General features: G+C 41.6%; 1 protein-coding gene across 1 annotated transcript in view; it reads right to left on the bottom strand.

The window, feature by feature from the left end:
* Nucleotides 1-26799, bottom strand: part of mcu (mitochondrial calcium uniporter) — a 61684-nt gene that overhangs the window by 23358 nt on the left and 11527 nt on the right. Inside the window, exon 2 of the mRNA XM_079249302.1 lies at nt 7845-7955. Within this exon, the coding sequence (XP_079105428.1) occupies nt 7845-7955 (111 nt within the window). The remainder of the gene's footprint in view (nt 1-7844; nt 7956-26799) is intronic.

Genomic DNA, 26799 nt, shown 5'->3' with positions numbered 1-26799 from the left:
TCGGCTTTTGAATTTTGCACTGACAAAAATCTGGATAGTCCTTTTCCCTGTGGCCCAGAGGAGACAATATCCATTATTTCCAAAAACAATATAAAACGTGGACTTATCAGACCACAGCACACTTTTTCGCTTTTTTAAGTACATCTCCGATGAGCTTGAGCCCATAGAATCCTTGCACTGACATACTGTACTGCTTTTGCTTTGCATAGTAGTTTTAACTTGCACTTGTAGATGTAGCAACACACTGTAAAATGATGTTTTTCTGTTCCTGAGTCCATGTGCTAATATTCTTTACACAATGATGTTGGTTTTAAATGCAGTGCTGCTTGATGGATTGAAGGTCACAAGCATTCAACGTCCTTGTCGCCTACATAGAGAAATTTCTTCAAATTCTCTGATTCTTTTGATGATATTGCATTCTGCAGATGATGAAATCCTTAAATTCCTTTGACTGTTTACTCAGGCAGTTGTTGAGAAAGTGGTGAATCTCACCCCTCTCCTTGCTTGTGGATGACTCAACTTTTCTGGGATGCTCCTTTTATACCTAATCATGACACCCATTTCCAGTTAAAATGTTCACCTGTGGAGGTTTCAAACAGGAGTTTTCTGAGAATCCTTCAACTTTTCCAGTCTTTTATTGCCTCCTGTCCCAGCTGATGCTATTATTGCAGATATTGAAAAGTTATGATATAGTTTAAAATTTGATCTGATTAATTTAGAATGTTTTTTCACTGACGTCTAATGAGTCTGTGTATGCAAAGAGATGGGTCATCATTATTATCATCATATTTAAAATTTTGTAGGATTTATTCTTCAAAATTGTTATATTCATATCATCGTCACTGCTGTGCTCAATTTTAAAAATCCATTTCTTGAACAAATCCATTTCTCTATAGAGCTGTAAAAATGAAAATAACTGAGTGTAAGCATTAAGAAGAGGAAACATCAATTCAGGCCAACAGGTAGCAGTTCCCATTTCCAACTTGATCAGTTTGGAGAAACTAGCATTTTTTACAGTGTTGTTAACTTTGTGTGTTAAAAATCAATAGAAGTTTTAAGATCAATTATATTTTTTTTCGCCTTCCCCCCCCTAAATACATAAGACTGTGTGCTAGAAACCTGAGGGAAAAATTGATTCTCCGCTTTAAATTGTTCCAAGTGATTTAACTACTACTCACAAGATATCAGACGATATCTCCCTCAGGAAAACACAAGAGATAGAGTGACGCAATGTTTAAAATTAGGCAGAAATCTTATTCATTACATTTTTCTGTGCAGAAAAGTGATTGTACACTGAAAAGTGTTCTGACATTTTGATTTGTTAGTGGTGGTGTTTGGGACCTACTAACACATCTCTATTCAGGTTATTGAGCACCAAAACACAATAAACTGCAGTAAAAGCAATAAAAAGAACCACATTTTGCTGAAACGTTGCACTGTAGTCCGTACAAAGGAAAGTGCCAAAGATCAACAGCATAAAATGTGACAATATATGGCGACTTACAGGTGGCCGCAAACCTTCCTGAGCAGATCTATATCTAAAACAACAATAATGATCCATTTACTTTGAAGGCAACAAATTAAGAATTTTTAAGTTTCTTTACTGACTCTGCTTACTGGCATGAAGTTTTGATAAATCAACTTAAAAATCCCTTTTGTTTTTTGTTTCCTCTCTGCTGACAGATGACAGCTGAACCTGATAACAGCATTGATGGCTGCTTTAACTGCACCACCACTCAACTGACAACTGCAAGAACGGCATCCTAATTAAGTGCCGTGTTAATTAAAGCTGAACAAGCCTGCAGGAGCTCTCTGGAGCTTTTTCAAATTGTTGTCAGAGACTAAAAAGCATTAACACATTTTTTTTTAGAGAATGTCAATTCATTAAACTTTATTAGTATGACTGCAGAAAAATGGCTTGTACTTTTACACTGTGCAAAAATAAAAAACTGAATTCATGTAGAGCATGAACACAGGAGATGAAAGCTGTGCTTTTTTGCTATCCCTTTTTATGTCTACTTTTTCTGACAAAAATCTAATATAAAGAAAATCGAGAGCTTTGAGACTTCTGACCTGATGGTGCAACCAGGCTGTAAAGACAGAGATCATAGCAGATCATTCGCAGGCAGGTTCTATTGATCTTTTCCAGTAATCAGCTCTGATTATTAGCCCCAACATGAACATTTGAGATTAACTGTTCACCCTTTTAAACCCCATGCACCTTTTTTGCAAAAAGGTCTTGCATACTTTTACCCTGGCCCCTTTAATTCCTGATTTTTTTATGTTTTAAACTGATAATGCAAAAAAAAAAAAAAAAAGGCTCATTTATCCAAAGTGCACATGAGTGCAACAGTACATCAGTAACCGAAGCTTTCACACTTTCTCTCCAAAATAGTTAGCCACAGTTAAAAGGAACAAATAAAGCTTTTATCACTAAAAACCTTCTAATTCGCCATCCAAACAAATTCAGTTCCTGTAAAGCAATGAAGTCTAAGTTTAGATATAGCAGTTATTCCAATGCACAAGCTTTTTGCTGACTTCATACCATAAACCAAGAGTGAAATGCCTAAAATTTACACAGAGATGTTCTCTAAACACAGGTACTTGTGCTTCAGAGTTAAACAAATGTTTGAAGGTAAAAGGGAGTCTGTTAGCTCTGTGAGAACAGGTCAATGTCAGGCATTTAAATAGTGAGACACTGTTCTTGTGGCACTCCTGTCATTGTTTTCAGCCATCAGCAATTTCCCAACTCCTTTGCAGCCTGATTTGAGCTTTCTGTGTAAAAACATATTATTGTGCTCTTGTACAACACCAACCTGCACAGCCGGGACAATGTGCGATTGCTCAAGATCAGATTACTGACAATATACGACCCACGCAGAGATAAGAAAGAGCAATAAAGTCTTGAACTGACTGAACAATTGTTATTCTTCACTCACCTGTTTCCTCTACCTTTGTGGGGAAAATGACAGAGCAGCGAACATGATTTGTCAAGAAACGGGAAATCAGTTTGGGACGTAAACAGCTGGTGAAAATGTGAGTCACTAATAGATTCACAGTGCCTGACCGGTGCGACTTGCTCAACAGCTCGGCAGACTGCAGTCAGGGCACTCCCCTTATGCTACATCTATATCAGCTGCCATTCTGACTAGTGCACCCTTATGTTTCCTCAACTACAGATCTAGTCTTTAATCCGCCAGAGCTCTGCAATTTATACCCATAGAGTCACACGAACTGCTTGAGCTCAGTGCCGGTGAGAAACCAACAACTTGTTTCCTCCTCATTTAGATTTCTCCCTTCATGTGCTGGCTTGACATTTGACAACTGTCACGTCTCTCCTTCTGGAGGAACTGAGTCGCAGATGGGTTGAGAGGTTCATGTGCAAATTGTGCTGCTGGAAAGTGTCTCTGTGTTCGCACAAGTGTGTACACAGCCGTGACCCATCAGGCCTTGTGGGAAGCTGCAGCTAAACTGAAGGATGCCAAGGAGCAACAGAGGGAGGGGTGAGGGTTGAAAGCAGGGAGGGAGGAAGGGAGTGCTGGTTTCGCCATGGTGGAGACAAGTGTACAGCGCTGCAGCAATGCAGGAGCACAGAAATAGAAGTGGAGAGGGAAAAAAAAGACGGGAAAAAAGTGTTAACAGTGCAGAACACATATGCCAGATGATGCTGTAAGCGTGTTTAAAGTTATCCTACATAGACTTCTTGGAGATGATTTATGTTGTTTAAAACTTTTGAACCACGTCACTATTTTCTTGTTTCGCTGCATATATGAAAACATCATTCTGAGTTTAGCAGAAGCAAGAAGACCTGGTGGGGCAGACACTCCCGCCGTGCCTCCTTAGTACTCCCTCCCCTGCCGTATGAATAAACAGCTCTCTCTGGAGGATACATGGCAACAGGAGAGACACCCGGGACGATTGGCTAGCTCCCCATCAGCTATGTTGTTATATCCCTGTTGGGAACAAGACCTTGAGTCCATGGCAGATGTTTTAACTAACCGGCAGCGTATGTGATGTATATATTTCCTTTGTTGTCATTCACCAACCTGCTCCCAGTGCCTTTCCTAAGAGGCCCACTGCATAAAATGTAAACAGTCCGAAGAGAGCCTCTGCTCATTTTTCACTGTAAAGCCACCCCCCACCTTGTGCAAACCCACGATGGCTTCTTTTATTTCATGCAGCCCAGTGACACATAAATACACGCACCGACAAAAAAACAATGCGCAGACATGTTAACTCCCTCCCATCCAAGTTACAGCACAAACACACACGGCACACAAGCAGACAAAGGGCTGCGCTAATGCACTATGATCCGTGGCGTAAGGTCTGCAAGCACTCAAAGAACAAATATCCTCTTCTCATCATAAAATTTTCATCCTGTGCAAGTTTGTTGGTGGGCCAAGTGCATTTCCTGGAGAAAAAATATACACACTTAACCTTGAGCTGATCTTTTAAACATAATGCACCTGCCTTATTGGATTCTAGCTGGCCCTTCCTCACAGGAATACCAAGCGCGGCGAGTTGTGGTCAGACAAAGCCAAGTTAGAGATGAGACAAAAGAGGGACGGTTGCATTGATGAGATGTAGCTATGCTGGATCTTATAACTACGATGTTCTGCTGGGAGCTGTGACACGGACCAAAAGTTAGTGAAGAGTGGGCAATAAATATCTGAAAAAGCTAAGTGGGTGACATTCACACAAGCTGCAGACTGCTGATGACATCTCTGATTGTGAGGCACTGCAGAGAGCAATTATAGCAATTATGTGCCCCGAAACAGATGACAATTAAGTTTCCTAAAGAGAAAAAATAAGCTTCGTTTGTAAGCAGTTAACAACACTATTTCATCCATTACAGGATGCAATGGGAGAAACTGGCTTCCTGTGGCGACCGAAACAGCTGTTTCATGTCAACAGCACAGAACCAAAACAATGGCAGCATTGTGGATGGGTTGCTTTGAACTGAATGCATTTGAATAGATATTTATCTGGAATTATTTTATCAAGAGTCTGTCATTCAAAGGCCTCAACAATCTTCAAAGGGTTCTCCTCTGAAAGGGCCACATTAGTAGTCAACAGTTGGCTGAATATGGCCGAAACAACATATAAACACTCAACACTGACACTTTAGTGCCTCGCATTACAAATGCATGTCTAACCCTAAGTAAGTTCCTGTTCAAATCTGGCTGATCTGATTGGAAGTGCACAGCCGTGTTTTAATAGCAACCACAAATTGTAACATAGTTTTAATGGACCTCTTTTCAGGTAGCATTTCAAACTCTTTCCTAATGTGACAGATGGGAGCAGCTTTGAGAACTCAACTGTGTAAGAAACTGTATATATTAGATGTGTAAGCGCAGTGACTAGAAGCAAAAGCAAAAAATGTAAAAGGGCTGGTGCTAAGTTGACTTAATGCTCCATGTTTTTGATGCTCTGTCCTGAGTTAGAATAACATTAGCACCAGGCTTAACACATTTTTCTGAATTAAAAATATCTTATTTCCATTGTTTTTTTGTTTTTTTACTATTCCTCCTTATTTGTTGCAAATGTGAAAAACTAAGTAATGAAATGTTGAACAAGTGTCCCCCATGTTGCCACAACATTTGCTGTGACAGGTTACACTGTTTGTGAGGTGAGACAGACAGAGCTGCAGCTGACTGGATCACTGTCTGTATCTGCAGGAGCATGCAGAGGCCCAGCAGGAGAAGGAGGCATCCTGGAGCAGCCAGCTCAGCCTGATCGTTGTTCGCTACGACATTTATTCACTGTGTGCAAATAAAGTTCACACAAACCAGCGATCTGTGTGAGTTTCTGCTGCTGTTGCTGAGGTGTACCTTCAGAGAGTAGCTGAGCGGAAATGGTCTTTTAAACTCTGGTAAAAGCTTTATGTTGTTCTTCTTTTCTAAACAGTTTAGCATTTTATCCACAGCGTCTGCGTGGACTGACATTTTATTTAGTTTGAGATTGCCTGAGCAGTTGTGCTGATGCTCAAAGCTTGTGTTGTGGAAAAAATTGGGTCAAGAATTTATCAGAGAATTTCATTTTAAATAAATCAAATTCCCCGATAAATTCTTGACCCAATTTTCTACATTAAATTAAATAGGAGCGTTTACAGCAGTATTATCATCAATACCTTATCAATTATGTATTTCATGGACAAAGCATTGTCTTCACAAACAACAGGAGACCTCCCATTCCTTTTACATATGCAAATTTCTGCAGCAACAGTGGATAAAGCACCTGTGGGTGCAGCGGCAGAGCCGCAGATCTGTCCTGTCAGTCCTGGGGATCACCATGGCCATAATATTTAGAGCCATGCTGCACAAATTTCTGCTTTAATCATTCAATGGGAACCAGTCTAGTTCACTATGTTAATATATGCAAAATGCATAACATGCTGCCCAGTGCAGTTTATGCTCTCAGTTTTGGACTTCAGCATCTATAAAAAGTGCCACCATTCGTTGATACGTTTCTTCAGACATGGAAATCAGCATGTAAAGCATCTTAATGTAATGAGGCAGAAGCACCAAATGCCCCGTTGCCCGCCATCTGAATCAACAAAAGCTTTTTATGAGTGTAATATAATAAACAGCCAGCTGTCATGTCTGACCGAAAATTAGTGATTCCTGGCACTTAGGCTGTGATTTAAATCACCAAATTTGATGAAAACTGATTCAATATTTTAAACGTTTCATCTGTAATACTGCGGTGTAATTGTTGTCACTTTTTGCTGTAATTTATTTGCAGTTTTTCAACCTTTAAACATTCAAATATCATCCTTTCCTTGTGTATGAGGTGTCAAGTAATCAATGTGCTAGTCATTATAACTGTCATAATAATCATAACTGTCATCTCTGAGCAGAATTTAGGGTTTATTTTAGCCTCACGCAAAGCAGAAGTTGACATAAGAAAGAGCACGAGCAACGAGGGCTGCTTGTAGACGTATCAGAGGAAATGTAACTCATATTTTAGTTGAGGGAAACTGTTACCGTAAAACGTGAGAAGTGTGCTGATGCCAAGATGCAACATTATTATTTATTTGTTTACTACTCTAGTACTGTGCCTGCTTTGTAACTGAGCTTTCTGACATGTTTGTTCAGGGGAAGAAATTCCTCAAAAGCAATTGATGTTAAATTTGCGAATGCGTGAGTAATAAAATAGTTTAGGTCAGCGTATGTATTTGTGATTTGATGGAAATGACTTATGCTTACATACATATGTGTATATAGAGCGAGTCACGAAGGGTAACAAGATACATACATGCGTGCAATGTAAACACAAGCTGTTCATTTGCAACCACATAATCCAGGATGTAACATTAAAAACAGCCTCTTTGATGAGTTTGATGTATTCAAATAACCTCAGTGGAACAAACTGCCCAGCTAATGAAAATTTTTGGATAGTTGGCACCTTCTGGAGGCAAAATGACTCAGGTTACAATGTTTACCCGGCTCTGATCCATTTATGCCACAACAATCTAAATCTTGGCTTCATAATTACGGAGGAATTTCCAAGCTGACCTTTTTGAAATGACTTTAACAAGTGTAATAGCTGATGAAGGTGTCAGAAAAAGCTGACAATGCTGATGCTCTCTGCTGTCCAGAGTCGGCTGCATCAATAAGCCCGTCACAAGCAGAAGTGACCCCATATCGATGAAATATGGATTTGCTCTTGAGGTCGTAAAATGGCACAGAAATCAATAACTGCCAGAATGAGACAATCTTTTTTTTCTCCCCTATTTTCTTTAAGAAATACACACACACACACACACACACACACACACACACACACACACACACACACACACACACACACACACACACAAGCAAGCATGCGTAGGTACTAACCTGTGGAGACAGGGCAGTGGTAGGCTGAGTGAACAGTGTGGAGTGGGCTGCTGACCGTAGGCCATGTGCTCTCCTGATGGTCTGACGGCTGAAAGGAGCAGGCAGTACATCCTGGTGGAGGAAACATACAAAGAGAAATATTTCAACCTCAGGAGGAAAACCCCCATTAGCTCAAACAACAAAAATCAGCTATTTTAACCAATTTCAACACAACACCATCAGGAAGCTCCTGCAGGTAAACTGCAAGTAAAGCAGATGCTTGAAATTATATCACATCAAAGTGTTGTTTTTATTATCTTTTTCTGTCACAAGCCCCAGATTTGTATTTTTATTGGAAAATCAAAGTTGGGCATGTGAGGCAGTAGAATATCAAGGGAAATTTCTTGCATATGCTGTGAGTCAGTCTCTGCTGCTGCAACTGACACAAGAGATGAAAGAGATGACCAGCCTGCAGCTTCTGCACCCAACAAGCATCAAGATTAGCTGACATATTTTGCAAATATGGAAATGTTGAGCTTTATGTGGTTGTTTAAAACAGATTTCATACTGCCTGCTCCATTCTTTGGCAAGGAATTTTAGGTTAAGATGCATGGTTGCAGAAGTTGTCAGTGACTGTCCTCACACAGGCAGGAATACAAACAGGCGTGTGTGTGGACAAGTGGATGACAAAGAGTCATGGTCGACTAGAATGACTAAAATACTTTCACCTTCAAAGAATACTCTGAGGTGTTCCCTGCCTCCCTGCACTGAGGAAAGATTAGATTGAGATAAAGTGGAGTTTAAACGGAGACAGCACCTTGACTGTTTGACACAACCAGGGAAGCTCACTTATCACTCATTTTGGACTCATGTATGAGGACATGTTTGGTGTCTGATCTGTCTTTTCACAAACACTTTTAGGCCTTGTGTAGATGTAGGGTATCTCCCAAAAGAAAGATATTTTTCTCAGATTTGGCCTGTCATCCGCACAAAAATGTAGATTTATGCCATCAAAAATAAATCTTTATAAAAAAATAAAAAAAAAACTCAGACCAAAGAGAATATGTAGGAATACTCCATTTGCACATCTGCATGTGGACATGCATAACCAAAGTTTTAGGTTTTGAAACATCACTGTCTATGACCAATAGTACCATAACGTCACATGTGCAACCTTTGTTTTCAACAACATGGTCGTCCTCAAAACTGTTGTCCAAGTGCTTTGTGTTTGTTTTTACATTGCCGACAGTACTGATCCACATAGACTAACAAAGGCGAAGGATGAAGTTAAAGTATGTTATTTTCCACCACCTAACCATATCACGTCCAAGGCATATTTTGTAGAAGTAATGCCGTGGGCGGAAGGTTATTGTGATTGGATAGGATTAGGGGCGCTACTGTCACTTAAAGATTTGATGTGCTTATTAATGTAATTAACAACGCGGATATGCGGATCGGTGTGGATGGATTTCTTTTTGAAAAACGAGGTTGTGTGGACTCTTTTTCTTTTTTTTTTTTTTTTTTTTACTGGCCAGAGGGAGGACAATATTTGGTTTTACAAAAACCTTGCTACGTGTGTGCACGGACTTAAGAGTACAATGTTGATAAGAAATCTAAGGTGTAAAGATCCTTTTGTCATCCACAACCAGGAGCATTATATTTCTGATGCAAAACTGCTCAAATATGTGGGTAGCTGAGTTTAAAATATAAGAAAGAACAATGAAATGTGTAAAAACTCAGATTTTTCTTAAGTCTTGGACTTTTCATGCATAGACTCATATATAACAACGGTTCTTGACAGTCTTCAATTATTATCCAAATTAACGTGTTAGCATTAGCATTTTGCTCTTCAGAAACACTAATTTTGCTGTGACAGACACATTTTAAGGGAGCTAAGGAAGCATAGACATCAGTCAATTACAGCACACATGTGTGGGAATATGAAAACATGATCATCAGTTCCAATCATCATCTACTCCCACCACACTGAGTGCAGACATTTTCTCTGCACACATTAAGGCTGACTTCTATGGCCAAAAAAAATGGAGACTCATACCTTTCATTTCTAAAAACTGATTTCTTTATGCGTGTACAGGTTTAAATACTAAATGTTTGACAACAATATTTCTAGGAAAATATTCTTTGCTTAACCCAGTGGTTAGCGCAGCAAGGTTTAATAAACACTTAGAGTTTTGGCACTGGACAAATTTGTGAAAATTGGAGTGGGAAAAAAATGACAAATCAACAAGAGAGACTTCAAGTACTTAAAAAAAAAAAAAAAAAAAAAAAAAAAAAAAAAAAAAAGAGAAGAAAATATGATGGAGCATATCTGCCCCTAATCAATGATGGGAAATTAAGAGAGACAACAGTGTGTTGGATGAAACAAAGTGTTATCCTCTGATAACATGAAGTATGAAGCCAAACAAGTTGCAACACCACTTGAGGACTTTTTATCCTGAACAAAAAGAAAAGCCTTTTGGTTACCTTAGAATTAAACCACCTAACTATCATATATAGCAGAGTTGTTTTACGAACGCAGCATCTGTCTCATCAAAGGCTCAGCTTCCTTAATTTGCAGAGTTTCCTGGTTTAAAACATTTCAGACTACAGCAGTATAATGGAAAATAATTCTGACACGGCTTCAACTATAATTAACTTCACTGCAGCCAACAAACTACTGACTTTTCCATGACACAGTTCTTTGTATGTTTCTTTGGTTCATGAGATGCAATTTTTTTTGTTTGAATGCTGCGTACGAATTATTTAGGATACATTTAATCTTCATCTCTAGAAAATATGGATATCATGCATTGGGAAATGTTCACAAATGTAAACAAAGATCCCCTTATTGAATAAAAGAACTGAAATAGCTCTTAAAGTAAGATAACTTTTCATAACTCCTCTCTTGTTTGGCTAATAAAAAGGTAAAGAGTGGTTGCTATGGATTCGAGTCAAACTGGTTTAAAGGCACAGAAACAAACAAACATACAGATTAAACTACTACAAACGTGAACATGTAACCCATGTCAAACAAAATGTTTAAATGAAAAAAAGAACCCTTTTTCACTGTCTGCGGGATTGTCCAAAGATTTGAAAATTCTGCTTGGAAGATGTTATCAAGTGTTTGTCAGAACTATTTAATGTAAAAATGTTGCTTGAAATTTAGCCAGCAGACATCACACTATTACAGAAACAGGCTGAGTACTTTACTTTGGACTTCTCAAGTCAGGAGTGCTATTCCATTATGTTGGAACAGTATTGATGCCCCCGTCTTTGAGGTGCTGGATAAAGGAACTTTGTTTTAGCTAAGCACATAATTGAATTGGAATTGAATGGTGAAAATGTCCAGCTTGGCTCAATCCAAAAGCAAGAAAACAAAAGACTCTCAAGCAACACAGCTAAGAAAATGAGACATTGCTGTTCCACCAAGTTTTCCTTCCAACTTATAGCAGCAAAAGTACCTTAACATCCCAATGACTGTTCAGTGATTCCTCTTAAGAAGCCAAGAAATGGCAATGAATGGTTTGAGCCTTTTCCTTCAACAATTCCCTGCCAACAGGGTTTGATCTTTACCGTCACAGGGCTAAAACACAAGTCACACATACAACATCCTTTAGCTTTATTAGAGTTTGCAGTTTGGGCAGGTGTGGCATTGGTGTGCAACTTTCTAGTTGCATATCATCTTTGTCCTTTCAATTGTCAGACAACCAGCCAGTGAAGATATCTGCTTATAACTTTTCTCTCACATTACACACACACACAAACAGACACATTACACACACGATTACTTTCATTGAACAACTTTCAAACTTCCTCAATTACATTTGACACCATAGTTCGTGCCCAATTGAGAAAATGCCAAAGTTAGGACAGATCACACAGAACCTTTTAGGAAATTAAGTCTGTGGTGCATCTTGGACATTTTTCTCAAAGGAAGAGTAATGTTGACTTCTACAGAGGTTCAGCCACAGCCAAGATCAAAGTTTAGCTATCCCGGTGCAGAGTTAACCAGCATTGATGGCATTTCTGCCCTCCCGCTTTACGTTTCAAAAACTACCAACAAGCAGAACTAATTCTTAAAATGAAACAGGCTTTTGATTGATAATAATTTTGTTTGGAGATCTACTGAGCACAAATGGTAGCAGACAGTTAGGTTCATAAAGAGGTCAATTTCAACAACTAACCACACTCGTCCTCTGAAGCAATGTTCCATGAAACTTCAGCAAACTGTCATATTACAGCAAGAGTTTCAGCACCTTCATACTGAAATCACATGTTGAAGCAGGATTATTGACTCTTTCTTATCTGTGACAAGCCAGGCAAAGAGCACCAGCTCATAGGAAGGGCCTCAAGACTCTACAGCGAATATGAAAGTGTCAGCGAACTGACGAGAGAGTCCCCTGTAGTGTGTTACCACAGAGAGGAACAGCATCTGTAGTTTCCACTATTTACTGAAGGTTGGGCTAATTTTCATTTGGCAGCCTAATCCAGCTGCAGCAATACACGTGTAGAATAACATATTTGATGAATAAGCTCCAGATTAATGTGTTGTTCAAAATCTGAGAATAGGGTCTACAAAATGACAGGAACCATAAAAACATTTTCCTGTTTTTTTTTCCAAATCCAGTCTTAGCAAAATGCTTGATAAGTGGCGCTAAATGCTTCAGCAGTTACTAAACCTGGAAACAATGAAGCCTCTTCAGTTTGAATATGACCCAAAGAGTCAAGAAACTGAATCTCATCGACACTTCCACCACATTAGACATGCAGAGATCAATAAACAAGACAAAAACCTTTTTTTTAAAAAAGCCAAGAATGACTTAATGCTAAGCTAGGGGTTATACATGTAGATTTACAAGCAAATAATTGATTCACATACACAATTGTGTCATTCAAAAGATGAGTAAGTTTTGCTTTCATCTATCCGCAGCGACCTGTATAAAGTGTCTCCGACAACAGATGCTGTGACCTCTCTGCGCCACCAGACCTGCAACACAGAGATGGGATGTGGCTCTGGCTATTTCTGTTTATTAGATTGCCACAAAGAGCAGCTGCTCTCTCTAGATACTACCCAACAAACAGAGTTAGATCATACAGGATGTATATACTCTCAACTGCATCACTTTGTCCTCCTGACACAAAAGGTCCCAGCTGGTTGAATCCCTACTGGCAACACCTGTTCTATTGGATAAAACGTAATAAAGTCACAAATAAGCAACAGGAAAGCAGCGAGCCTGGTGCAATAAAGCAGAGAGCATGTCATTTTGTTACCTAACCAGAAGCAGAAAATAAGATTTCCATGCATGCACTGCAAACTAGTTGTAACAGCCTAGAAGAAGCGCCTGACATTAACCCTGTTGTGAAATCAGGCATGATAACTGGTGTAAAATTACAAAAACATACCATGTTTCAATGAATGACACAAAAGCACTGCAATGGACAGGCAACCTTGCCCAGGGTGTTCCCCGGTCTCTCGCCTGCTAATTGCTTGGGATAGGCCCCAGCTTCCCACGCCCGTTGATTGGACTAAGATGGATAGAAAATGAATGAACGAACAAACAAACAAACAAACGTCACAAAAGAAAGTATTGCTATGCTGATTTGCTTTGAAACATTTTGATAGAAAATTAAAATGTCTGTAGCTGTGATTAACCCAATTTTTTCACCATCAGAGGTCAAAAATTAACATTTTTTTCCCATGTTGACTTTTGTAATCATTTTCCTTTGCACTAGCTTGAGAGTAAAACATGTTGAAGTTGCTGCAAGGAAATCCAGATGCGTTTGCTAAACATAAAGCACAGAGTTGGAGGCCTTTTCCTCCACACCCCATCATGTTTAGCACATTTGTGACTAAGACAGAAACATGCTTTATACTCGTGGCCACACCGAGAAATTAAATGTCCACTGGCTGCCATGTATTGATTTAGTGATCGACTTATGGCAGAGTATTTTATGATCTCCATGCTGCTCAGGGACCCATTCCTTCTGATAAACACACTTCAAACCTAAACCCTTCATGAGGCTCAGCTCAAAGTGTCTGCAGCAACACCGACTGTAATCACAGATATCCGCTTCCTATGTTGTCAGCCTGCATGTTTGACACCTGAGCGTTACCTGATCGGCAGCAGCTTATCCTGGAGTGTTTACATGAGTTCTGAGCCAGCGTGACCCAGACTCACAGCATCCTGTCACGTCTGCACATTCAGCATGCGTGAAGTGGTGTGTTCCTGACCAGCTTTAATTACTGGAAACGACTCATCAGCAATGTCCAGAAGACTCAGATGTCTAGCTAATGGTTAATCTTAGCTGTCACAGATGCTAAGTTATGTGGGCCACTGTGCTGTGATTGCGTGCAGAAGTCTTCAGTAGAGGCAGTGTCTCACTGTGTTTAGAGCACAGTCTGGTCAGAGCTGACAAATCTCAACAAATACATGCTTGCTTTGTTTGTCATTATTTTCATATTATTCAAAATTTCTCTTTCTCTGAATAGCTCAGTTTAAAAATTCTGTTAAGTGTAACTCATTTCCTCAACATTCCCAGCAAAGCAACCTTTATCATCCCCGTTGGTGTGGTAAAACTTTCAGCTTTCCATTCGTGAGTTAGTGCAGTGAGTATCCCCTTTTAGAAGCCATTTTTTGTTATTTTTAGCTGTTTCACAGGTGGTATAATGTTTGCTTCAAGAATTTGCTGCTGTTTTATTGAACCCAATCTTCCCACTACCTGGTGTAACGTTACCCCCTCCCACTGGCTGCAACAGAATCCCACAGCATGATCGATCACACTCCTGCTTTATTGGTCAGAGAAATATTATTTTCATCAAATTCTGCATCTCTTTCTTCCAAGCTTCCCTTTCCTCGCAGTGTTAAAAGTTTCTCTTCAAAATATATGTGGATTTTTCACAATGCACCAGAAATGTTTGACTTTTGATCTCCAGCTCCGCAAACTAAATATTTAGACGACAACACACCAAATGTTGTCTTTTGTTGTTTTTTAATTGTATAAAGAAAAGCGGCACACAACCGTTTGGGTCTTCCAGTTATGTGATTAGATTTATCCTAAACTAATAATATATGTACCGAAAATTAGACATCTTAACACATCTTACAAGTGTCCCCTTTGCTATGGCTCCAAAAATATTCAGAGATCTTGTGTTTGCAGAGATATAATCTCTTTATATTGGATTTTTACGTTCTAAAATACAGGCAGATGCTATAATGGGTTAATGAAGCTTTTAGATTTGCGGTACTTGGCCTTCAAAAGCGTTAGGACGTCAGTAAAAGCAAAGCCAGAGCATATGACTGGCAAAGTGCCAAAATCATTTCCAATTTTCACACACACACACACACACACACACACACACACACACGGAAAAACATCACTAAACAAGAATAATGCACTTTTTGCTATTTAAAACTGAAGTTGCATTTTCTACTAAATGTTAAAAACCCAAATTATTAGGATGGAATTATTCATTATATCATATATACACACCTGAGAACTGCACCAATCAAGTCAAAGCTTCACACAGAAGTTTTAACATATGCGAGGAAGGAGAAAGAGTGTTTCTTCATTCCGCTGTCTGGCTCTAACAAGCCGGCTTGTCACAGTAATAATATGACAGAGAAACCAGGCAGGTGTCAGAACATGACGTGTGCTTTCACACAGCACATTATATCAGCCCAGGATCAGTAAGCTGTGGAAAGATCAGCGCAGACAAATGAATGGGAATGCTATTAGCTCCCTGTTAAGTGAGCTAATATTATTATTATTAGAATATATTATTCTGCATGTTGAAGTACATAAAAAAGGATGGCAAAGAGTTGTCTGATCTCTGAATTGTGTGTGAAATCCTTCCATAAGCGTGACCTCGAAAACTGACGTTTGGATGACTCTGGATCAAAGTGATCAATATTTATTGTTCAGTTTAAGTGATTCACATTCTGATCTGGCTATCTTTCTTTTAGGACGCCTTTATCTTCGTCCCTCAGATATTCTTCCTGTCTGGTTCATTCACCCCCACTGCAGCTCTAGTACTAGCAGGAGAGATGCAGTGAGCCCCAGGGAGAGCAGGCAATCACTAGTCCCTGAAAGGAGAGATGAAGAGAGGGAGATAGGGGAGGAGAAGAGGAGACGTAAATGAAATTTCCAACACATTAAGCACGAGCAGTGCCACCCACTGCCTGCACATGACTGCTGAGTGACTGCTGGCCAATGAGAGTACTTTATAGCCAAGGAGAATTGATCGATTTACAGGGGTTCCCTGGATGTTCCCTGATGATAGGCAGGCATGACAGAGGCTCAAGGGTGGACAGAAAATAACCTGTCCAGGTAATCAGGGTGATGTGATACACTCAAACTAACTACTTCGCACACAATCATATTCCCAGTGAAGCTGCCCGTCGGCTTCCTCTCTGAAGGACATGGAAACCATTATGCCTGGATGAAGGCGTGAGCGGTTGTTTGAACTCAAATGCAGGACTGTATAAAGAAATTCCTACAGCCACACTTCAGGTACCTACAAACACAAACACCAGAAAATGTGACTATTCACCAGCATATATGTGTGTGTGTATGATGCAAACATGTTCTACCCCTTTGCCATTTATTCACACTTCACACTGGAATACACACAGGCAGAGAAGGTGATTGGTGGACTAAGCAGAGATGAGGGCTGGTAGGCTAGTAAATCCTGCCGTAGCAGAGATGAATGGATAGGCTGAATATGCCTTCATTCATAATGGAATACAGCAACAAAGTAGCTTCGTTCTCATGTGTCTGAGGCACTACAGGAGCCGAGAACCACAGGGAAAGACACTGCAGAACTGAACATCTAACATAAAGACATTTTTCTGATTTATTGCCTCAGGTGTTGCCCAAATAACGCTTGTAATGCAGAATGAGCAACAGCACAACGTTGCTGGAAATTGTTGGAGAGCCGGAATGGCCTGGAAGTGTCAAAGTGAACACTGCTGACTTTATCAGATTATTAAAGCCCAACCTATTCCATGCAGCTTTTAAGGGGAGGTTTTAGCTTCTGTGGAGAAACAACTTCAAGATTTATAAAAAGGACAAAGACATTTTAGATCTCTGTGGATAAAAGGGAATCCAAAAACACTGCAAAGAACGTGTTCTTTTTGTTTTGTTTACAATTGTTTAAAAGGCTCGCACATCCTCCCATCTATGTTGTAAAGGCTGATGATCAGCAGTGAAGAGTAAAAGCGTGGGCGTGAGGGGGAGTATGCAGAGGCACAAACCAGAGAGTTGGTGAACAGGCATCAGAGATGAGAGGAGGGATTGAGTAGGAGAGAAAAAAATCTGTCTGTGAGTGCATTTTTCTGCATGGCTGTTGGCCTGTGTTTGTGCAATGATTACAAAGTGCTCATTCTTAGCATCAGTCAGATCCGCAAATAGCAAGAACCACCCACTGGTACAGTGTTGTATGAATAGCTGCAGTAAATTATAACATTAGAGAAGAGAGGGGCATGCCTGCAATTGTGAGAATGAAGCCATCATTATCAACATTTAATATTAAGTGTTAAGAGAAGAAGCCAAGCCAAATACTGGAACTAGGTGACTGTAACTCTACACAGCCAGGGGAAAAAAAGCCATGCAGCCTTTTCACTGTGTTACAACCTTGTGGGTCTCAAAATAGGAACTAACTGCAGTTGAAAGTTTCGGTATGAGGACACTGACTTACTGAACAGCATCTCTGCAGGTTGAAACTCACTCTACAGTTTTCCACTGAGTATAAACTTGTCCCAGAGAGTGGCATCGCAGCACTGCAGCTCAGCTTTTACTACATGTTGAGCCTGTGTTGTAACTTTAGCCGGCTACAAATCAATTTACTTTTTATGGACTAGTCATCCTTTTTTATTGAAACCGAAGCTGGCATAGCAGACCTATTACATCCCCATCTCACTGAACAGCCACAAAACCACCGAACAATGACAAGTAGTCTTAAATACAAGTGTTCAAAAGATTTTTCTACATGTTTCTACATTAACTGAGCTCCTTGTGTAAAATGCAAAATAACAAGGAAATTTTCCCAAAAAAAGAAACACATTAAACCAGCAGTAGTCCGTGTTTATCTTCTATAAAATCAGAGATGCTTTATCTCTGACAGTAGTAATCGCTTTCATTTTATAAAATTACCTTAACTGATTTCATGAGTTACAGGACTGTTAGACCACCACAACACTTGACTGAGGAGATTATAGCAAGTCTTTCAACTAATTATAGCGGACTTTATTTATAGATTGTAAATAATTTCTGCTGTGCTCTTGTCAGTTTTACTGGAGCACTACAATATGCAATGCAAACTCAACACTGTGCTGATTCTTTGCATCCAACTCTCCTCAGAAAACTAATGTGAAGTTGTCATCATGGAGGAGATCTTGTAAGCTTTAATTATAAGTCTGAAAATATTAAAATAGAGAAAGGGTTATTGTAAATGTAACAAGAGTCACTCAAAAAAGCTGTGAGCTACAGGTGCTTGTTAAAACTTGGATTAGTCTCAAACCTCCTCCATCAATGAAGCAAAAAAAGTTTAAATAATAATCCTATGATGCTGTTACGTAGTAATTAACATCTTGGTAAATTTAATAAAATAGTGATATATAATAGAAATTTCAATATTTTGTACACAAACTTACTAATATTAGGTTTGGCTAAAGTTCACACATCAGTTTAAAGACTGCTTTGATGTGTGATGTTTGTGTTAGTAAAAGATTTATAGAACTGCGTTTACTGCAATCCCTGAGCCGTCACCCCTCCCTGAGCCGTCACCTTATCGTGGTGGAGGGGTTTGTGCGTCCCGAAGATCCTAGCAGCTATGTTGTCGGGGGCTTTATGCCCCTGGTAGGGTCACCCATGGTGAACAGGTGTCTAGAGGAGGGACCAGACCAAGCACGGCTCATAGACCTCTATGATGACGACCAACCTGGGCATGAATGTTCCCTTGCCCGGACGTGGGTTACCGGGAACCCCCCTCTGGAGCCAGGCCTGGAGGTGGGGTACGAGAGCAAGCGTCTGGTGGCCGGGCCTTCGCCCATGGGGCCCGGTCGGGCTCAGCCCGAAAGGGTTACATGGGCCCCACCTCCCGTGGGCTCACCATCTGCGGGAGGAGCCGTAGGGGTCGGGTGCAGTGTGAGCTGGGCGGCAGCAAGGGGCGGGGACCCTGGCGGTCCAATCCCCGGCTGCAGAAGCTGGCTCTGGGGACGTGGAACGTCACCTCTCTGGTGGGGAAGGAGCCTGAGCTTGTGTGCGAGGTTGAGCGGTTCCGGCTAGATATAGTTGGACTCACCTCGACGCATGGCTTGGGCTCTGGAACCAGTACCCTCGAAAGGGGCTGGACTTTCTTCCACTCTGGAGTTGGTCATGGCGAGAGGCGCCGAGCAGGTGTGGGCGTTCTCATCAGCCCCCAGCTTGGTGCCTGCACATTGGGGTTTACCCCGGTGGATGAAAGGGTAGTTTCCCTCCGCCTCCGGGTGGGGTACGGGTCCTGACTGTTGTCTGTGCTTATGCACCGAACGTCAGTTCAGAGTACCCACCCTTTCTGGAGTCCTTGGAGGGAGTGCTGGAGGGTGCTCCTTCTGGGGACTCCATTGTTCTGCTGGGGGACTTCAATGCTCACGTGGGCAATGACAGTGAGACCTGGAGGGGAGTGATTGGGAGGCATGGTCCCCCCCCTCTGAACCCAAATGGTGTTTTGTTATTGGACTTCTGTGCTCGTCATGGATTGTCCATAACGAACACCATGTTCCAACATAAGAGTGTCCATATGTACACCTGGCATCAGGATTCCCTGGGCCGCAGTTCGATGATCGACTTTGTAGTCGTATCGTCGGACCTGCGGCCACATGCCTTGGACACTCGTGTGAAGAGGGGGGCGGAGCTGTCAACTGATCACCACCTGGTGGTGAGTTGGCTCAGATGGTGGGGGAGGAAGCCGGTCAGATCTGGCAGGCCCAAACATGTTGTGAGGGTCTGCTGGGAACGTCTGGCTGAGTCCCCTGTCAGAGCGAGCTTCAACTCCCACCTTCAGCAGAGCTTCGAACATGTCCCGAGTGAGGCGGGGGACATTGAGTCCAAATGGGCTGTGTTCCGTGCCTCTATTGCAGAGGCGGCCAGCCGGAGCTGTGGCTGTAAGGTCGTTGGTACCTGTCGTGGCGGTAATCCCAGGACTCGTTGGTGGACACCAGCAGTGAGGGATGTCGTCAAGCTGAAGAAGGAGTCCTATCGGGCCTTCTTGGCCTGTGGGACTCTGGAGGCAACTGATTGGTACCGACGGGCTAAGCGGCATGCGGCTTCGGCTGCTGCCGAAGCAAAAACTCGTGCATGGGAGGAGTTCGGCGAGGCCATGGAGAAAGACTTCCGGACGGCTTCGAGGAGATTCTGGTCCACCATCCGGTGTCTCAGGAGGGGGAAGCAGTGCTCCATCAATACTGTGTACAGTGGAGGTGGTGAGCTGCTGACCTCAACTCGGGACGTAGTGGGTCGGTGGAAGGAATACTTCGAAGACCTCCTCAATCCTACCAACACGTCTTCCGATGAGCAAGCAGAGCTTGTGGACTCAGGTGTGGACTCTCCTATCTCTGGGGTTGAAGTCGCTGAGGTGATCAAAAAGCTCCTTGGCGGCAAGGCCCCGGGGGTGGATGAGATCCGCCCGGAGTTCCTTAAGGCTCTGGATGCTGTGGGGCTGTCCTGGCTGACACGCCTCTGCAGCATCGCGTGGACATCGGGGGCAGTACCGCTGGATTGGCAGAATGGGGTGGTGGTCCCCCTTTTTAAGAAGGGGGACCGGAGGATGTGTTCCAATTACAGGGGAATCACACTCCTCAGCCTCCCTGGTAAGGTCTTTTCAGGGGTCCTGGAGAGGAGGGTCCGCCGGATAGTCGAATCCCGGATTGAGGAGGAGCAGTGTGGTTTTCGTCCTGGTCGCGGAACAGTGGACCAGCTCTATACCCTCTTTGGGGTCCTGGAGGGGGCATTCGACCGTGTCCCCCGGGGGCTCCTGTGGGGGGTACTCCGGTAGTATGGGGTACCGGACCCCCTTGTACGAGCTGTCCGGTCCCTGTACGACAGGTGTCAGAGTTTGGTCCGCATTGCCGGTAGTAAGTCGGATTCGTTTCCGGTGAGGGTTGGACTCCGCCAAGGCTGCCCTTTATCACCGATTCTGTTCATAACTTATATGGACAGAATTTCTAGGCGCAGCCGAGGTGTTGAGGGGATCCGACTTGGTGGCCTCAGGATTGGGTCCCTGCTTTTTGCAGATGACGTGGTCCTGTTGGCTTCATCTGGTCGTGATCTCCAGCTCTCGCTTGAGCGATTCGCGGCCGAGTGTGAAGCAGCTGGGATGAGAATCAGCACCTCCAAATCTGAGACCATGGTCCTCAGCCGGAATAGGGTGGATTGCCCTCTCCGGGTCGGGAGTGAGGTCCTCAAGTGGAGGAGTTTAAATATTTCGGGGTCTTGTTCACGAGTGAGGGAAGGATGGAGCGCGAGATCGACAGACAGATCGGTGCAGCGTCTGCAGTAATGCAGATTCTGCGCCGGTCTGTCGTGGTGAAGAAGGAGCTGAGCCAGAAGGCGAAGCTCTCGATTTACCAGTCGATCTACGTTCCTACCCTCACCTATGGTCATGAGCTGTGGGTCGTGACCGAAAGAACGAGATCTCGTATACAGGCGGCTGAAATGGGTTTCCTCCGCAGGGTGGCCGGGCTCACCCTTAGAGATAGGGTGAGGAGCTCGGTCATCCGGGAGGGGCTCAGAGTAGAGCCGCTGCTCCTCCGCATTGAGAAGAACCAGTTGAGGTGGCTCGGGCATCTGGTCAGGATGCCTCCTGGATGCCTCCCTGGTGAGGTGTTCCAGGCACGTCCCTCTTGGAGGAGACCCCGGGGAAGACCCAGGACACGCTGGAGGGACTATATCTCTCGGCTGGCCTAGGAACGCCTTGGGATCTCCCCCACAGAGTTGGCAAATGTGGCTAGGGAGAGGGAAGTCTGGGCTTCCCTGCTTAGGCTGCTGCCCCCGCGACCCGACCCCGGATAAGCGGCAGAAGATGAGATGAGATGAGTTTACTGCAATCAATTAAACTGAGTCTGAAAAACATTTTACTCTGTTAAACTACCATGATGGGAGTTTAAACAGATATCTGTGCTTACAATGTCTTTTTGAGCACATGATAAAAACTTATACATAAAAATTCATGTATGTATGTATGTAGTAATGTGTGTACCCATTTGCACAGAAATACTCTGAAGAGCTTCAGTGGTAATACAGAAGCCAACGTCACAGCCCAACTGGTGACGTTTTCCAGTGATCCCGACATTGCATCCAGTAATAGTTGCCTGGTTTGATCTCTCAGCTACAATTGATACCATTGATTATAATATTCTTTTACAGAGACTTGAACATGCTAAAGGTGCAACATTAGTCAGTTAGTTGAAGTAATATGTATCAGACTGCAATTTATTAGTAACTATCAGTAAGCGTAAGTCACGGACTTCCTCAGGGCACTGTGCTTGGACTGATACTTTTCACTTTGTCAGTGCTTACTTTAGGTAATGATATTAGATTTTCGTTGCTACACAGATTATATAGCTTAACTTATTTATAAATCCTAAATAAAACAGTTGGTCAAATTCCAAAAACAACTTGATGACGAAGACCTGAATGACTGACTTTTCTGCTTCTACATCCAGATTGAGGTTGTTGTGTTTGGACCGTGGCACCTCAAAAGAAGCCTTGTGTAGTTTTTCTGCACAGTATTTCTTTGAAGTTGCAACCTTGTAGTTTTGTTTTGGGGTTTTTTTTGTTTTGTTTTTTTTGTCTTTTTCAACCAGACTTCTTTGATTTGCATGTAAAACAGGCTTCAAGGATAATATGATATCCAAATTATATATTGTCACAGAGTGATTCTTCAGTTCACAAAAATTCCCATCTTTTATCATTCAGCAGTATTCTCCTTGTCTTTGCATCAGGATGTGGGAACACACTTTAGTTATTAATCTAGTCAATGAATCAGAGTCTGTTTGCATATGTCTTACTGAGCGAAAATGGTGCTAATCAGGATTTCTTCTGACACTTTCACTGGCTTAGAAAATGCTGCAAACCAAAGTTTATTTTGTAAGATTGAAATTAAGAAGTACAGTACAGCAAAGTTACGAGTCAAACAACAATTAAAAATAAATTTATTTTTTTTTAAAAACTGACAATAAATATTAATCTTTATTCATTTTTCCCTGTGGGTTTTTATTACAAATGTATTATATGAAAAGAAAAGTTAAGGAGCCGCAACTCTTAATGATTTCTGACACACACACACACACACACACACACACACACACACACACACACACACACACACACACACACACACACACACACACACACACACACACACACACACACACACACACACACACACACACACAAAAAAAAGCTTTACATTAATAATTTAACCAAAAGACCATGTTTCCAATTCAGTTATTCGGACAGAAATTATTCAAATGGATACATTTATTGAAAAGAGCCATCTGAGTAAGGCAAAAGTAAAGATATTTTAATCCATTTTTTGTTTGTGTAATTTCTTTGCCAGGCATGATGTTTCACTGTATCATGTAAGATATATGGAGAAGTCATTTTATATCAGTAGCAGAGACTGTGTGATGGATAACCTTCAGGCTGGACAAAGGACAATTCTTGGAGCAAAGTGTTGCCCAGGCAACAGCCGCAGAGGGACTTTTGAACATCACCAGGAACCTGTGTATTCACTTCTTTTCTCTTTTCACCTGAAAATCAGCAGCTTTCTTTTTTATTTTAAATCATATGCGCATGAACTTTCTGGCCTTCATTTTGGCGAAAGGAACTTCTCATGTTTTCCAAATGCCAAGTCTGAAATACAGGGATTTCTAAGACAGCTCAATATATTGTAACTCGAAACTCTGCCCACGGCTAACAGAAATCCCTGTAACTGAGCTTCTATTACATATCAAAACCAGGAGACACGCATAGATCCAGTCTGCATTCTCACAGTCTCCCTTTGTCAATTTTCTTTACATCCAGTATTGCCAAGGCTGGGAGTTCCCAAGGGTCCCCCTTAGGATCTGGGTAGATAGGTGAAAGCTCCAACAGCACAGGGTAAAGGTACCTTGCAGATCCATTCAGATGCTAAGCTCAGCTCTACCTCCTTTACAGCGTATCTATTTTCCCTTAAAAAGAAAAAAAGAAACCAAACACACACAAAACAAAACCCCAGTCAGGTTGATATCTGGCAACAATCTGGATGCAGGGGCTGTGTGAAAGAATAAGTTGCTAACTTATTGCTACATTGCAGATAATTGTCCTCTTTATGCTGGAATGCTCTTGTGCAGATGGGCTGCACAGCGGGGAAAACAGTGCAAAAAGCATCTAATAAACGGTGTCCCAAAATAACATACAAGGTAAATTATTTTTCATACTCATGGCAGAAATGCTCATTGTGAATATGCTCTCCTTAATTTTATTTAACTTTCATTCCAATGTGACATAAACTCACAAGGCTCCGGGAATAACAGTCACACTCTGTTACCTACAACAGCAGAACGAGGAAAGAGCTGAAGGAAAAGCATTCACATGCTGTAATTTAATACAGCTGCCACATGCTGGACATGATGTTACTTTTAAATACCGTAAGCATGCCATTGTGCAACAACCCTGGTGCAGACTGTGATTCAGGAGATGGCAGCTGCTCAGCAGCTTCAGATTCTTCTGCTCTTACTCTGGTCTATGAAAATAAGATTTAAATCTGTGTCTGCGTATCTACACACACAGGAAATAGGGAAAGAATCACTGCTGCATTTGTTTTGCATACTATCTGTGTGTGTGTGTGCATGTATGTGTGTGGTATTACAAGAGGCAGAGTACACTTGCCAAGTGAAATGGGAATACTGGGGAAGCTGTAATTTAAGTGGATGTAGAAGTCTTCAAACAGCAGAAAGGAAAATACTTTTTTTTATTTTGTTTGTTTGCTTGGCTTTCCTGGGATCCCATGACAACGCTGTCCTAGCAACAATGGAGTGCAGGGTAAACGCATTAAGTCAGAGATGTATCCTCCGCAATGACTGTCTGCCTATAAAGGCAAAGCCTAAATAAGACAGTCTCCATGGAAGTGTACTTTCTAACAGTCTCCTCTCCATCATTTCCTCAAACCTATTTATAGAAAGACAGACCATGAGCAAGCTGGCAAAGGATGAGCTACAGTATAGTGAGAATGGAAATGTCTAGTATTTCTATTTCTCTCAGCAGCCGCCTGTCTTTCCTCACAGCTTCCTTGTGAATCAAAGGCTTAACACAAACAGCTGACTCAAAATCTCCACCATCACAAGAGAAAGCAGGGTGGCACGTTCCAGGCTGATGCAAGGAGTCCGAAGTGTTCACTTATAGAAAGTAGCGTGCAGATAGCGGACAGAGGAGCACCACTGACCTTCCCTGACAAGAAGTCGTGGGACTTGCGGTCTGTTGCTTTTTAAGCTACGTGTGCAGAATGAAAACTAGAGAACCGCAGCAGTTTGAGGTCAACAGATCCCCCCTTAATCTCCATCGTGGCAAGTGTTAAAAGCTACACGGTACATGGGTAGCAGTGTTAATAAATAGAAGTATTTCCTGTTGCCCTCATGCCTCGATCAAACAGCAAAGGCTGAGGTAGCATGTCTGCAACACTGCCTAAGCCTGTTAAAAAAGCAAGGGATATATCTCCACCTGTGTGTCAGCAAACACTGTCGGAGCCTGAGGGCAAAGTCTTCGCTAGCCCTGCTAATTAGTACTAGCCTACACAAATGTCAAGCTTCCTACAACCAAACAGCACTTGCACCATAAATAAAGGCAGCTACAAGCAGTGTTTTATGTCCGTCAGGATCCAATAATGGACACACTAATTCTCAACAACCACTAATCGGACAAGACTTCATTTTATTCAAACGGCACAGTGTCTGTAGTGTTGCCATTGTTAGTATTGATTATCTCCTTTGTTGATCTTAAACCTTTAGTCAATACCTATAAGCACATTTTCATTCAAGGAGCAAAATTTATACTTTTAAAAGCATAGTATAATGTCAGTCATTCATGCTAGTCCAAAATTAGATTACAGGATCAAAGCTATAAGCAATTTGTCCAAACTGTTCTGCTTCCCAGAGGTGCCTTTGAGAAGAGACAAGATTGTATCTCCAAGCTCTGAGTTCCATGTCCTTACTGACTTTTGAAAACAGGTTCACAAAACACTTCTTTGTATAGCATGATGCTGGGTTTTTAAATAGATCGTGTTGAACAGGATCAAAGAGTTTACCCCAAAAGCAATATACAAGCATTTATGAGATTATATACCATGTTTGCAAAGTCTAGGTTGTGTTTGGCTGCACTAACTGGGCAGGGCTGCTTCATGTCAATTTACACAGTTTTAAATCAAAAAAAGGTTTTATCAACTTCAGAATGAAGCTCTAAATATATGTGACTAAATAAGCTAAACTGTTTTATTCAGAATATCACAAAGTTTTGTTTTGTGTACTTAAGGTTACTTCCACACTCATTGCATTCGTTCATTTCTTTTGTTGTGGTTGTTTGTTTCATTGTGGTTTTTTCCCTAATACAAGTCACATTTGAAAAAAATGTGAAATGGTTTTTAGGAGAAATAATTTGGCTCACTGATACATATATAAACTTTGATATGGTGCATTTTCAAAGGCTCCTAATAGGATTATATGGTCAAACCCTTCGTTTTACATTGATACCTATAATACCATTGAAGTGACTGATTAGTTTGAATGAGGTTCCAACGTGCCAAGACTGCAAAAAGAAATTGACAAAAAAAACCCTGTAACCTTCATGATCACCTTGGTCTATATTAAACCCCTCCTTATCTCTTTCCATTCACATACTGTACAACTTTAGTTTAGTTCTCTCTATCACCTGTTTATTTCAATGGTTCTCGAGTCACTGATCT

This window comes from Telmatherina bonti (assembly GCF_933228915.1).
Source record: "Telmatherina bonti genome assembly, chromosome: 11".
In the NCBI taxonomy this organism is placed as follows: domain Eukaryota; kingdom Metazoa; phylum Chordata; class Actinopteri; order Atheriniformes; family Telmatherinidae; genus Telmatherina; species Telmatherina bonti.
The sequence above is the reverse complement of the archived record's forward strand: the minus strand, read 5'-3'. Positions and strand labels throughout refer to the sequence as shown.